At 33.6% G+C, this 15,453-nt stretch overlaps 1 protein-coding gene across 1 annotated transcript; it reads right to left on the bottom strand.

The window, feature by feature from the left end:
* Window positions 1-3,139: 3,139 nt before the first annotated feature.
* LOC128201927 (UDP-glucosyltransferase 2-like) lies at window positions 3,140-14,559 on the bottom strand. The gene is made up of 8 exons (XM_052900355.1): window positions 14,363-14,559; window positions 13,179-13,272; window positions 11,668-11,863; window positions 10,485-10,679; window positions 9,305-9,527; window positions 8,928-9,147; window positions 4,451-4,670; window positions 3,140-3,467 (listed from the first exon to the last, which is right to left on the bottom strand). Exons 1-8 carry the CDS (start codon window positions 14,501-14,503, stop codon window positions 3,185-3,187), a joined length of 1,572 nt encoding a protein of 523 aa, XP_052756315.1. The 5' UTR covers window positions 14,504-14,559; the 3' UTR covers window positions 3,140-3,184.
* Between the last annotated feature and the right edge of the window lie 894 nt (window positions 14,560-15,453).

The following is a 15,453-nucleotide window of genomic DNA, read 5'->3' on the forward strand; positions in this document are numbered from 1 at the left end:
AAATATTTACTATTTATTTTTTTTATCTAAAAATATATAGTTACAGATAAATCACATAGAAATTTAACGAAAATCGGTTCAGTAGTATATAGTAGTGTGAAGTCGAATTTTATGTGACGTAATTTAATTATTATTTTTTGTTGATTTTCTTTTCGAGCCTTTCAACTATTTTATTTTGCCAGTAATTTATAAGAACTGTACACTAAATCTTATATTACTGATACTATACAACACACAATTACATTTATTAGCAATTTACACAAAAGTCATCTGTACGTATTTCACTTCTTAGACCCCCTATCAAAAAAAATAAAAATATTTTCAGTTATTTTGCAATTTGTACGAGCCAACGATATCTAAAACGGTTCCAATTTTTTAATCTATATCATTTGTAACTGCTGTAAATAAAGCTGTAACAGACGGATGAACAAATGGACGATAGTTGCATCTCAGCTATGCCTTTGTACCGTTGTGGTACGGAAACCTAAAAATTAGTCAAAGAATTTCGTTTCATACTGAAAAACCCTCACACCAATACAAACAGATATACCATCCTTACTGATATTATAAATCTAAAAGTAAGTTTGTTTGTTACCTTATAACACCTTAACGACTTAACCAATCACAATAAAATTTGGTATAAACAAACTATATTGGATCTAGATAGGAGTAAACTACTTTTTATCCCTTTCAGTAAACATATCCCGATCACGTGGACGAAGTCGCGGGTAAAAGCTAAATTAATATAAACGCATTACAACTTTTGTTGTAGACCATACAATTTAAAAAGTATTGTAACGCATTATAATTTACACTCATTACAGCCACTGTTATCATTTAAATACACGTTTCTTTATGATATTTTTTAACTTTTATAATTATTACGATAAAGTTCAATTTAATTATAAGTAGTTGTTTATTTTCTGTACACACTTAGTGCAGTATTGATAACCTATTTATTTAAAAAATAATAACTTTGTTTACCTATTGTTGCAGGATGAATTGATATAACGAGATTGCTAGTGGCCGTATATTGAAACTGATTAACAATTGATTGGCAACTGATCGACAAACGCCAATATTAAGAGATAATTATCTAAATAAAATAAAATTTAAAATAAAAAGTAAACTTTTTTTCTATTTACTTTTTTTGTTAAATTTGGCACCCATATCTACTCGTAGTATTGCATGTAAATGGCCCGGAGTAAAAGGGTTAAAATCGCTTCGAGTCCATTTTCAAATTACCCAACAGGGGGACCATTTGATAGTTAAGGGGGGCTTAACTATCAAATTTTACCCCTGTGGGGCGTGGGCTCCATGTTGGAAAGAAAACTTTGTACAAAAGTCGATTGCTTGGGTACCTCTGTCCCATTCGTGTTTCTACCGTGAAGCAGTTGTGTTTGCATGGCTGTGTTTCGGTTTGAAGAGGGATATGGCGTGAGTTTACAGGGTAAGGAGGAATAACACCTGAGTCCTCAAGAATGGCACCGTATGGGGGGTACCATGGACGAAACAGTTCTTTGTCATGTTGTCTGTTATGTCCATGGTACTGCTCATGTGTATAGGCGACGGTTACTACTTTCCATCAGATGAGCCGTCAGCTTGTTTGCCATTCTAAGTTGTATAAAAAAAAACTCACTTTCACATTTAAAATATTTTAAATGATTACTATAAGTGTGTTTATATCAATAATTCATCATCATCGTCACCATATCAGCTATTATCTGTCCACTGCAAAACATAGGCCTCCCCCATAGACTTTTTCAATGGATGATAATGAAATGGTAACCCCGCTTGCGCTAACGGTTTACACTGGCGGGGCACCAGTGAGGGATAACATGTAGGTGAGGATGAAAGGGAAGTTTAGTTAGCCCACCGTGATGAATACACCTACAATTCATCACGATGGTTTCCAGGGGGATCCACGTGGAGATCGACTTGATAAGGTATGTTGCTAGCAAAAGGACTGATAATCCGCATTACTAACAATCCCTTCCCCTCTTCCATATAGACTGTCTTAAGGAACGGTCCTGAGCCACCTGCATCCAAAGAGTCCGTGCAAATGCATTTGATGTCGTCACTCCATCTAGAGAGAATCATTTTACATTGCATTTGCCCAGAGTCGTCACTCAAGAACCTTTCTTCCACATTGGTTGTCGGTTTTTTAAGCTATGTGACCAGCCCATTCCTACTTCAGCTTGCTTATCCTTATTGTTAAACTAAGAAACTAAATTTTCAATTTTAAACACATAATTTCATCATTCTGTCTATAGCTATAATATCCACTGTAGAGTTAGCGAACCACACAATTTATCTTATTCCTTACACCATTATTTCACAAATGTTTAATTGATTGTGAAATTCCAAATTGCAGAACTCTAATCTAATGTAAATATTTAACAACAATAATAGTTTCATTAAATAGTATATAAGTAAAGATCTAACAAAAAGAAACTGTTTATATACGTATATGGTATATACGGCGGGCGAGAGGGCAGCAGTGTCCCTCTTAAAACATCTCTAAACCTGCGATTCCAAACCCGCCTGCCAACTACTGCGTGGCAACTACTGGCAAAACTCCCCTTATGGGGAAGGCATATGTTCAGCAGTGGACAGTAGAGATAGTACATATATATATATGTTTGTCATCACTGTATGGTGTGTTAAAGTCATATATGCCTATCTGTGCCTCTATCTCTCGTTTTATGTTAATGCAGGTACATTTATGGCATTACAGACAGAAGTCTGTGATAATGGGCTATTCATATCTTTTTTCTCTTATTCAAACGTCATTAAAAAATCATTGCGATTTATTCCAGAAAATTTATCACGATGGACTAACTGACACCAACGCGAAAGGGGTGGCCCATTCTATATTGGTACTACACGGCACATATTATTTAAATAAAAAATAAAGATCACTACGAAAATGACAATAATATAGTCTAAGATATAAAAAATTTGCCTATTAAAGCTAATTATTGATTTTTTAAAATTCTTCCTTCCATTATCGTGGCCATTCTTTTTTCAATATTGAAATTAGACTTTTTATGAAACAATATTTAAAAATATTCCAAATAAACCATATTACCATCTAAACAGAATAAAAACCACCAAAACAAAAATAAAACAAATAAAGCAAAAACTATTAAAAAAAATCTATTAAAAAAAAGCAAATTTACAATCAATTCCTTTTCGTTTTCTTACTGTCACTTCTTTGTTTAGTCTTAAATGATTTACAGAATATTGATTTAATTGCCAGTATTAATATATAAAATGATACAATGAGAACGGCAGCTAGGTCCAGGTAGAACTTCTGGTAGAATGGCACATGTAGCGCTGGCGAACGGAGGTGCGGAGCGCCACCTGTACGTATCACGTGTTCAACCCAGTGCACCACCTCCGCCCCAGGGGATACCGGCCGGTCGTGATATATTTTACTGAGCTCCCATGCTTTCCTTCTGTACCTGCATATACAAATACGAATTAAAAGATCAGCTGTCTCTTTCTCTCTTTAACTATTATCAGCTTTGCATGGAGAGTACCGAACTTGTGCTAACAATTTTATTCTGTAATATCTTGTTTAAATTCTTTATACATACATAAAGTAGCCATTTTCCATTACCTTATTTTATTGCTGTAGCATATTTATAAATTACTAATTAAAAATTCTATATGTATAAAAAATTATGCTGAGCGATTGACTGATTGACCCATATATCAACGGGCAGCCCAAACCGCTGAATCTGAAACCTTGAAAGTTTGCAGATAGATTCTTTATATAGCGAAATATCAACCCCTATATTCAAGTCATGGGTAGCAGCGTTCCTATTAAAACATCACGATTCCTAAATACGATTGCCAACCCGCCTGCCAATCGCGGCAACGTTTGGCAAAACTCCCCAAAGGGAAGGCCTCTATTCAGCAGTGGTCAGTAAAGGGCTGATATGATAATAATAATAATGAATTGGCTCAAACTTCTAAAAACTATGCGTACGTAAACGTGGATAAAAGCTAGTACCCGATATGAAACAACAGGTACTAGAGAGAGTGTTCTTGCAAAAGTCGTCTGCAAGAATAGTCTCCTACTCGTATTTCTGCTGTGAAACCTTTTTTTCAGTTTAAAGGATGAATCATCATCATCATCATCATCTCGGCCATTATCTGTCCACTGCGGAACATAGGCCTCCCCCATACACTATCATAAGGAAGGATCCTGAGCCACCTACATCCACTGACACCCTGCAATGCATTTAAGGCCGTCACTCCATCTAGTGGGAGGTCGTCCTACACTGTGTTGGGTGAATACTGAGTACAAAGACATACTACCTTAGCTCTCAAGAATGGTAACGCGTCATGTTTGCCATGGGTATCGTTATACCGGTATTCTAGAAGCTACAGTAACAATTTGACAGGTTTTGTGATACAAAGTTCTATAAAGAAAACTTACCCCGAATCACTCAACATGGTCTCAATAGCTGGTTTCAAATCACGCGGCAAGTTGATAGTCAATGGGACATAGATAGCATAGCCTTTTGTTACAGCCCTGTTTACATTGAGGAATTGATCAGCGAATATTGGCACGCCTATTGTTGGCACACCAAAGTGTATGGCTTCAGTGGATGACAGCAAACCACCGTGAGATATGAAGACCAAACAGTTTGGATGGGCTGGAAACAAAATTAATTAATATTTGTATTATTAGTATATAGGGGAAAATGAAAATAAACATTATTAAGAATTTTTAATCAGATTTTGAATATTAATTCGATTTTTTTTTTTTACTTAAAATAATTTTACTTTAATTTAATCCTCCATTTTGAAAGCATTTTAGAAGCATTTTTAAAACATTTTGGTCCAATGGCTGATATCGTTAGTTCAAATGTCGGACATACAAACTTTTTGGTGTCGATTAGACACCAAAAAGTTTGTATGTCAATCTAAATTTCTGACTAAATCTCCAGTGATGAAAAATATAGATGAACCCAATTATAATTTATACCTATCACGTTAAATTTAAAAATACTCAAGGAAATGCGGGCATGCCGAGTGTTATGTTCACTACAATAACAAATATCGACAAATGCCTCTAGCTAGCAGCTCCGTTGCGAGCAATATACCTTTTCAGTTATCTCAATATCAATATGACATTATCTTTACTTTCTTTTCCTTTCTTTCATTGGTGTAAGTGTAGATATATGCTGACGGATTATCAACTCGTCGACATATATCGATAGTATTTCATTTTCATCCCATAAAAATACTTTTGTCTATCCCATTAGAAATTATAGTCAATAGCATATCTACTTTTTTATCACAAATTATCTAATTGTCATATATATCAGTCAATATTTTTAATTTATTTCGGTTCTTCCTCCATCCAATTTTTTTTTATATTACATTTCTATTACAAAATATTCAACTAGAAAAGAACTCAAAGAAGTATGTCAATAAAATGTCTTTCTCAATTTTCCGACATACATATATATATTCTTTATTGCACGAATGTTAGCAAAAGCGAACTTATCCCTAAAAGAGATTTCTTCCAGTCAACCTAACACAGTGGCATAAGAAGTCGTGAGAATTGGAAAAATAAAATAATTTTAAACTTTTCTTGAAAGAACCGCTAGACGGGCTATTCTGAATACACACAGGAAGTTTATTCCACAGCTGTGCAGCACGAAATACAAATTATTAATGCAAATGAATTGCCCATAAAATGAGTTTTACAGTTGGGAAGCTTCAGTACCCTGAATTGGTTTAAGCAAAGACGTCTAGGTCTAGAAGGAGGAAGTAAAAATTAGAACCGGGAACGAAGGTAGGAAGGAGAATTGGGATCATTAAGGATATTATATAGGACCGCTAGGACATGTGTCTTATGACGCTGTCGGATTGGGAGCCACTTTAAACGAGCGAGGTATTTCGAGATATGATCATATTTTTGTAAGCTGAAAATAAACCTTATTGCTAAATTTTGTAACCGCGCAAGCTTGTTTAGCAGCTCCTCGGTCACATCTAAGAAACAGACATCGGCATAATCCAGAATAGAGAGTAGAACAGATTGAGCAACATAATTTTGATATTGAAAGGGAGAAAGTAAAGGAGATATTTGAGAGAGTGATATGAAAAGTAGATCCGTCTACTAATGTCATTAATATGAGAGGTCGACGACAATGTACTATCCATCATAAGTCTTAAACTTTTAGCTTAAGCAGTATATCATATATTGTATTGTATAATTGACGAACAGAAAAGAAGAGAACTATTCGATAACTGTAGTGGAAACGTTGACTGCACGAAGGGTGACGAGGAGAATTTTATGAGCTTAATCAGCCAATTTTGCTAATGGTAGATCTGTTTGTGTAGCAAGGATTGCTTGCACGTTTTCAGGTATGCGACGTAATCAAAGTTGTTGTAATAACGAATCATCGCGTAGGGACGAACCAGCAAGAAATTGGGAAGGCTTAAGCCTTGCCATTTTCAGGGAGCCAGTTTCTTATCGCTGAGTAATTAGTTAAGGCACTTTTGTTCAATGCAAGAGAGTCTACTAATAAGTGTAGTTTTAAGTGCCTGATACTGGTCTTCACCAAGCGGGTTTGTTAGGAGATTCTCCACCTTACGTACCGATATCTTACATATCTACGCGATAGGAGACGTAATCGTATCATTGCTCATATTTACAGAGTTTTATTATAAAAAATACCAGAGAGAGACTTTATACAAAAGTCGATGGCTTGAGTACCTCTGTCCCATTCGTGTTTCAACCGTAAAGCAGTTGTGTTTGCATGGCTGTATTTCGGTTTGAAGGGTGGAATATGGCGTGAATTTACTGGGTACGGACGAATAACACCTGAGTCCTCAGGAATGGCAACGCATGGGGGGTATTATGGGCGAAACAAAATACTCTGTTATGTCCATGGTACTGCTCATGTCTATAGGCGACGGTTACCACTTTCCTTCAAACTGCACCGATAGACGCCGCGTATTTTCGAAGATGGTAGACAGATAATCCACAGCACCACACGTATGGATTAACTTGGTAATAACGACGAAAAATTGTAGACACGTTGTGTCGATTGTTATAGGTACGTCGAAGTAATTTTACTGATTCGTATTAAAATAGGTTTTGCTGGTACCAAATAATAAGTGAGTATATAACCTCCTAATATATCCTATAACCTCCTATATAAAGCTTCTGACCGTGTGCTCCCGGCATAGAATAGGCCATCCCTTCCTTTCCCGAGGGTGTCGTAAGAACCGACTAAGGGATGGGCGTTCCTTTTAAAACATCTCTCTAAAGCCTGACTGCGGTTGCCAATCCGCCTGCCAAGCTTGGCAACTACTGGCAAAAGCTCCCAAGGGGGAGGCTTATGTTTAACAGTGGACAGTTAAAGGCTAATTTGATGATATAACTGTATATCCAATTTAGTTAGTATCCAGTGTCTCGGATTCAACGACTCGAGGTCACCAATTAAGAGAAACGGGTTGATAATTAAAATGCTTGATATTGTAATTCTTTTATCACATCTACAAGGTAGACATTCTATACGGTAGAAAAACCTAAAGACCATCAAAGACAGAAATGTGAAACAAAAGATAATAGGAAATTTGTAGAAAAATATAAGAGGCATATTATGATGGTCAGTAATACGCCACACTCTTAATAGAATTAAAATTTGGAAGCTAAACTTTTATGGATTGAATTTTCATTTTAGTCCGTAATTGTTACGCTTAGACTGAGATTACAAATACATTCTATGATCATTTTAATGATACTCGTACAATACTCAATAGTGTGAATCAGCTTTTTCTGTGGGTCATTTTTACATAATATCAATTCAATCTACAATACGTCTCAACGATTAATCGTTAACACAGAAATTTCGTATTAAATAATATTACTCAAGTAGACATCCGGTATCGTTATAATAGCTTTTAGCATGTTTATCACTGACCTTGTCTCAGCTTCAAGAGAAATATAAATACAAGCTAGTAATGATTTTGAATACAAAAACACACAGTAACAACTTGATTTATTTATCAGCTTACATAATAACCAGACCTACGACTTTGTCCGTGTGACTAGGATATATTGATAGACTAGAATAAAAGTAGCCTATATTTTATCCATCCTAAATACAAATAGATCGAGACACTAACGGTACTACAGTCCCTCCAGCGGTATCAGATTGACTATAGGTAATATCGAAGAGTCGAAGTGTAGGTACAGTAAGATTAAGACGTCTATCCGGGTATAGAACCAGAGTACGAAACCCATTTCAGTGCAGAATGGTGTAAGACAGGGTGACGTCATATCCCCGAAACTCTTTACAGCTGCATTGGAAGATTTTTTTCAAACCTTTGGACTGGAAAAGATATGGGAAATATATCACTCACCTTCGATTTGCCAATGACATAGTAATCAAAGCGAAATCCGTGGACTATTTGAACACTATGTTCAATGATCTCAGTGGTACTTCTCAACAAGTAGGTCTTAAAATGCACAAGACGGAATCATATCTAGCGTCCATGTCACACCTATACTGGTTATATATAGAGAACACTACGCTGGAAGTTGTTAATCAGTATGTATGCCTTTTTTTTCGTGGAGAAATGCATCATGCAGACCCAAACGCCCCGGGGAAGTCGTATAGGTACTGCCGGACTCCTACCGGCTAAAACCACCACGGCATTCCTCGCCGCGCCATAATCTTGAGGATCCGGGTTCCCTTTTGTAGTCCACCAAGTCCCAACGGCGATAGCCCGTACCGGCTTGCGGGCCCCGACTCAAATATGGAGCGGGCGCTTGATGTTACGTTATATTATATATATATATATATATATATATATATATATATATATATATATATATATATATATATATATATATATATATATATAAGTAGGATAACAATTTAAATTGGTACCTAGTATACTTTGCTGAGGAGCCCACTTCAGTATATGTACATTTTTAGGTAAATTCTGCAAATTTGCCTCATATTTCCATATAACAGTCTGCTTCAACTCCCCGAAGACTTTAAGAAGTCCCTCTGTCACATCATTCGGAATGTCCTTACTCTGCCATATGGATCCCATGCTAAAGTATATAACGCCATCTTTTGCATTGTCCATTAAAGTTTGTAGTTCCTGTAATTATTTTAACATAAACATTTATAATATCATTTAAATTAAAATAAAACAAAATTGGATTAGATAAAGAGATGAAATCAAACATTTCCAATCGAACCTAATCTTGATTATAACATTCTTCTTTATGAACTGAACCGAACTACTAAAAACTTACTTTAGGCAGCGGTTTCGCTGGAGATTCAATATGATAGCCTCCGATAAACTTAAAGTTCTGTGGAGTGCTTGGCAAGTTTCCAACGGCGTGGTGTTCGTTACCAAATATTAAAGAGGCATTGTATATTAATTCCTTGTAATTAGGCAATCTCCTGCCGCGTTTCGCTAAAACCGGGCCAAAATATTTCTCATAAGCGGCCTCCTCTTTTGGTATAAGGAAAAATCTGTAAATTTAAGCGTACATTACACAGATTACTGATCCGACAATATGAAAAGAGAACACGTAAATAACAAGGTGCAAATATTTCTCAACAGACAGATAGTTACAATCTCGTTAATATAATAAAATTTCAACTACATGATGTGGGTACATAGAAGGTATTTAGAAAGTATTAAATGCAATAGCAGTCAAATTAAGAATTTTTAAAACTTTTTTCCTTTATATATTTGCCCGTCTATTTTAATTACACTAAAAGTACTGTATCAAATTGGATATGATTTTAATATTTCTATTCCTGAACTAACTAACTATACTTAAAATCTAGTACATATTTAATATTTATAGACCATCTAGAAGTTATTATCTACTTTTTAAATCCAGACATAGGAAGTTGCTTATAATATCTAGTTATAAAATACTCATTTTGTAGATGTAATTTAAATAAAACATTTGTATAATTTTCAAATTTTTATAAAGGCACAGTAGAAACAAATCTTTTTGTATTATATTGTAACATCTTTATTGTACATACAATAAGTTTTGGATATACAATAGCGGACTTATCCCACAGAGGGATCTCTTACAGTCAACCTCTAAGAGGCTGAAAGAAAACTACAGTTTTATTTTTGAGTGTACAAATTGCTATAAATAAAGATAAAACTTAAATAATACATAGTTTGATTTAAAAATAAAGTTTCAGCGTTTCAAAGTGTATATATATATATATATATATATATACATACATATATACATATATATATATATATATATATATATACGTATGTCTAAATACGTGATTTCGCATCCTGAATCAATATATTATCAATCTAATGTGTCTATGAAATATCTCATTATTCATCTATGTTTTCTACATTGAAGCCACTGTTTGTTTTTTTTTTTCTAAACAATTGTGATTATTTCTAAATAAATTAGTCACAGGTAGTTAATTTAAAATAATTACCTCTTCATAACATTCCATTTTATCGACGCCCATAACTCTTCAACTCTTTGCTGGAAGGAGAGAGGCAGGGTGTTTGAAGATAAATAATCAACAGTATAAGCAGGATTAGTTGGTTGATCAATCAGCTGCAATACCGACGATTGAGCTCCCATAGAATAACTCCATATCATCGGACAGTTGTATAATGCTGCAAATCTAGAAAACCATAATATTAGTGATCAAAACAGAGCAGACATGTTTAATCTTATAAGGTTTCTAATGAAAAAATTACTTTTAATTCAAATATTTATTCGCGCACACAATTTGTAAGCCACCCACATACCCTGTTCTATGCCGGGACCATACGGGAATCACGTAATTCAGTTATATATTCTACCTGAATCAAATATCTGTACTTTTCACGATGACTGTGTAAATATGTATCATACACAACATAAATTTCTTACATTTACAGTATCTACTGTAATGTGAATATTATACATGTGTGTTAAAATAATGATTAAGGAAGTCAAGGTTAAGTCAATATCGTAATACTTAGACTAGCACAAAGTATGTTACCATAATTACTAGAGAAAAAGAGACAGAGAGAGAGAAAGACATTTCTACATTTAAATGTGCTTAAGAAAAAGTGTTGTATTTATCACAACGGCACAATTAGCTTTTTTTATGCAACTTAGAATGGCAAACAAGTTGATGGAAAGTGATAACCCTCAACATGAACAGTACCATGGACATAACAGAGTATACTGTTTCGCCCATGATACTCCCCATGCGTTACTATTCCTGAGGATTTAGGTGTTATTTCTCTGTACGCTGTAATATTATTACAATATCCCACACTTCATAGTCCTTCCTTTTAGTCACAAACTAAGCAAAGCTTATAGATACTATGAATTAAAATAAAACAACTTATACATACAATAATAACAAGTGCACAATCATACCAATTGCCTGGATCACAAGCTAGGATTAGTATTACAAGGAACCAAGCAACAAGCATTTGTAGAAACCAAGCCAATTTAGAATAATTTCTTTTCTAAATTGATCCGACCCCTTCAATTGACAATCAAATCCAAGACCTCATTTATATAGAGCGATACACTTACCACTGCACCACAGAGATCTTTATATATACTAAAACATTGTTTTTTTTTTTATATAAAGAATTATTCGTAATACTTACGCGGCGTAAACTTCAGTTTCATACAAATCTGATATGACCACGTCGAAACGTACATTGGGATCATTTATAAGCTTTCTCACATTCTCATTCTCGAAGGTAAGAATAGCATTATGTACAGAAATTTCTTGAAGAGTACCAACATCATTCATCGGCACACCATTATGCATAATAGCTCCAATATCCATAATACCATTATCTGTGGAAATTAGTTTATACTAATATCTATGTTCTTTGACTTTATTCAACTTAGAATGGCAAATAAGCTAACGGCCCACCTGATGAAAAGTGGTAATATACATGAGCAGTACCATGGACATAACAGTATACAGTTTCGCCCATGATATCCCCCATGCGTTGCCATTCCTGAGTACTCAAGTGTTATTCCTCTGTACCCTGTAAATTCACTGCCATATCCCACCCTTCAAGCCGACTAATCGAATCTAAGACAAATCTCTACATACCTTTATTCTTACATACATCTCTTGTTGCGTACATAATTTTAAACACAGTTTATTATTAATTTATTTATTTGAAGTAAACAGACAAAGTAAACAAGACATATTCGTAGTGCCTCGAAACTGTTTTGCAGTTTGTATGCAGCTCTATGCTCTTGTACATAACGGTATATGCATACTCCTAGCTATAAACATATATGGTACTTCTTTATATATGTACCAGAAATATAGCATTTATTAACCACTTGGTTAGACAGTGGATCCACAATCATCACTATACATTATGGACAAGATCTACCAACCAAACCAAGTCTAAAACAAATCCATACAGAATTTTACAACTTTTCTTTTAAAATATTTTTTGTTACATTATTTAATAATATATATTATTAAATGCAACAAAATATATATTCCTTGGTAATACACTATATTCGTCTATATTTCGTATTGAATGAATGTACTACTATAGTCGTATATATTTCTTATTGAATGAATGAATGAATGAGTATAATTTATTTGCATTATACAATATAGGAAATAAGCAAGACAATTTACAAACACAACGATACAATTGTATAAGTACAGTATTCCTTATTGCATTCCATAATGTGATTAATTAATATTACAATATATATAATACTAACAAACTAAAGCAAGACATGCAATATTCGGCCACCAATTACCACCCCCTCAAAAGATATATTCTGATTTAATTTGAGCCAAAACCAAATACACAGGATTATATAATGCGTCCTATCTACGACTATGGAAATCATAGAATGTGGGATATGACAATGAAGTTATAAGGTACAGACAACTCCATAGTCCTCAGGATTCGCATTGTATGGGAACTACCATGGATGCTGTTCAACATTCTATAGTGTTCATGGTACTGTTCATGTTTACAGATGACGATTACCATGTCCTATCACGTGGGCAGTCAGTGTGTTTGTAAGTTCTAAGTATTTTAATAACTTAAGAAGATTGGCTAATATTATAGAACAAAAAAGAGTATGTATCACTGCTTCTATTATCAAATAAGTTAAATATTTTTACCTGGTAATGATTTTACGTTATCGCTGACATCGATTTGTTGAAGTTTATTCCCATATTTATGGTTCTTCAGTGGATAAACAGTTATATACGTCACCTGCACAAATTTGCAATCGCCAATTAAATATGCTATGATATTTTTTTATTTTTATTTATTTCAAGTTAACAGTTACATACACAGTATATATACTTAGTGCTGCGAAACTGCATTGCAGTTTGTCTGCAGCTTTGCGCTCATTGTACATACAGCTTTTTAAACAATTATAAACTTATATCCTAATGCTATATACTAAATTATTATAATTATCATGCATACTTTAAACAAGATTGTTATGTACAATGAAAACTGTATTTGATATACCAGGGGTTTTCTTTTAGTGATCTATCTAATTCTACAGTAAGAGCACACGAGTATGCGAGTCCGGCTTCCCGAGCCACTGCATTTTCTGACCAGTATCCCCTCTGCAACTGCAGTGTCCCCAAATAATTGGAATAGGAACAGCAAAATTAAAATTTATCAGATATAAAATTACATGTTATAATCAATAGTACAATACTTGAAAGTATCGTGCTGAGCTCCAGGTGTACTCATCATGATGGACTAACTGACCTGCTTTTTCATTCTCACCTATCATTCCTCACTGATGCCCCGCCAGCATATACCGTTAGAGCAAACATGATTACCATTCCATTATCATCCATTCAAAAAGAATTTTATTATTTGAATGCATGAAAATTTGGTTAAGCCAAATGTACCTACTATGAACATTTTTATAAAATTTCAAAGATGAAGAGGGATATATATGAGATTAATGGAAATTCCAAGAAATTCCAAGCCAAACAAAACAAGAATTTGATGTTGAAATAACGAAAGATATGTTGACAAAATATTACAATTTCTCCCGTTCGAATATTTTATAGTGGGGTTTATGACATATAAAACATAAATTTTCTTCTACGAGAACAGGTCTGATTTCTCTGTGAACGAACACTTCATTGTATATAAGAAATTCAAGTTCGAAACTTCGGAATCTGTTTTCATGGTAGACCCCAAAGATAATTGTTACATTATATTAAATTAATACTAACAGAATCGTACAATATTTTGTATAAGAAAACTTCTATATCTACAAGGGAGTATTCGATCAATCTTACAATTTTTAAACAATCTTAAATGATGAAGTTACCTCATGTCCAGAGTCTATGAGATTCCTTAGATGTCCCTCGCCCAAAATGCCAATACTCCTTGCAGGCAAACTGTATATTAATAATACTTTATAAGCTTCAACACTTGACATAAATAATGTAAATAGTATAAAAAGATTCATTGTACAAGTCTCGTTTAACTTGTGGACATGCGAACACTACTGATATGTGTTACTAAGAATATTATCTCTCACATGTACTCATACCTATAATATTAAATACAGTACAGTCAACAAAAATATTCCAATTATTCTTGTGTGATTTTTTTAACCGACTTCGAAAAGGAAGATTCTCAATTGGGTTGTATTTTTTTATGTTTTGTTACCTCATAACTCCATCAAATATATACTATTTAATTTTTTTTTATCTAAAAATATATAGTTACAGATAAATCACATAGAAATTTAACGAAAATCGGTTCAGTAGTATGTAGTAGTGTGAAGTCGAATTTTATGTGACGTAGTTTAATTATTATTTTTTGTTGATTTTCTTTTCGAGCCTTTCAACTATTTTATTTTGCCAGTAATTTATAAGAACTATACACTAAATCTTATATTACTGATACTATACAACACACAATTACATTTGTTTACAATTTATACAAAAAGCAATTTGTACTGAATTTTATACAAAGGGAAATCTGTACGTATTTCACTTCTTTGACCGCCTATCAAAGAAAATCAAAATATTTATTCATAATAATTTACATAATAATTTATATGCATTATAATTTATTTATTTATTTATTCTTTATTGCACAATAAAATTTTGTACAAATGGCGAGCTTAATACCATATGGCATTCTCTACCAGCTAACCACTTATAATTTACACTCATTACAGCCACTGTTATCATTTAGATACACGTTTCTTTATGATATTTTTTAACTTTTATAATTATTACGATAAGGTTCAATTTAATTATAAGGAGTTGTTTATTTTCTGTACACACTTAGTACAGTATTGGTAACCTAGTTATTTTAAAAAAGATAACTTTATTTACCTATTGTTGCAGGATGAATTGGTACAAACAGATTGATAGTGGCCGTATTTTTAAACTGATCGACTGATTG

The sequence above is a fragment of the Galleria mellonella genome, unplaced genomic scaffold, assembly GCF_026898425.1.
Source record: "Galleria mellonella isolate WM207_F2 unplaced genomic scaffold, CSIRO_AGI_GalMel_v1 utg1267, whole genome shotgun sequence".
Lineage (NCBI taxonomy): Eukaryota > Metazoa > Arthropoda > Insecta > Lepidoptera > Pyralidae > Galleria > Galleria mellonella.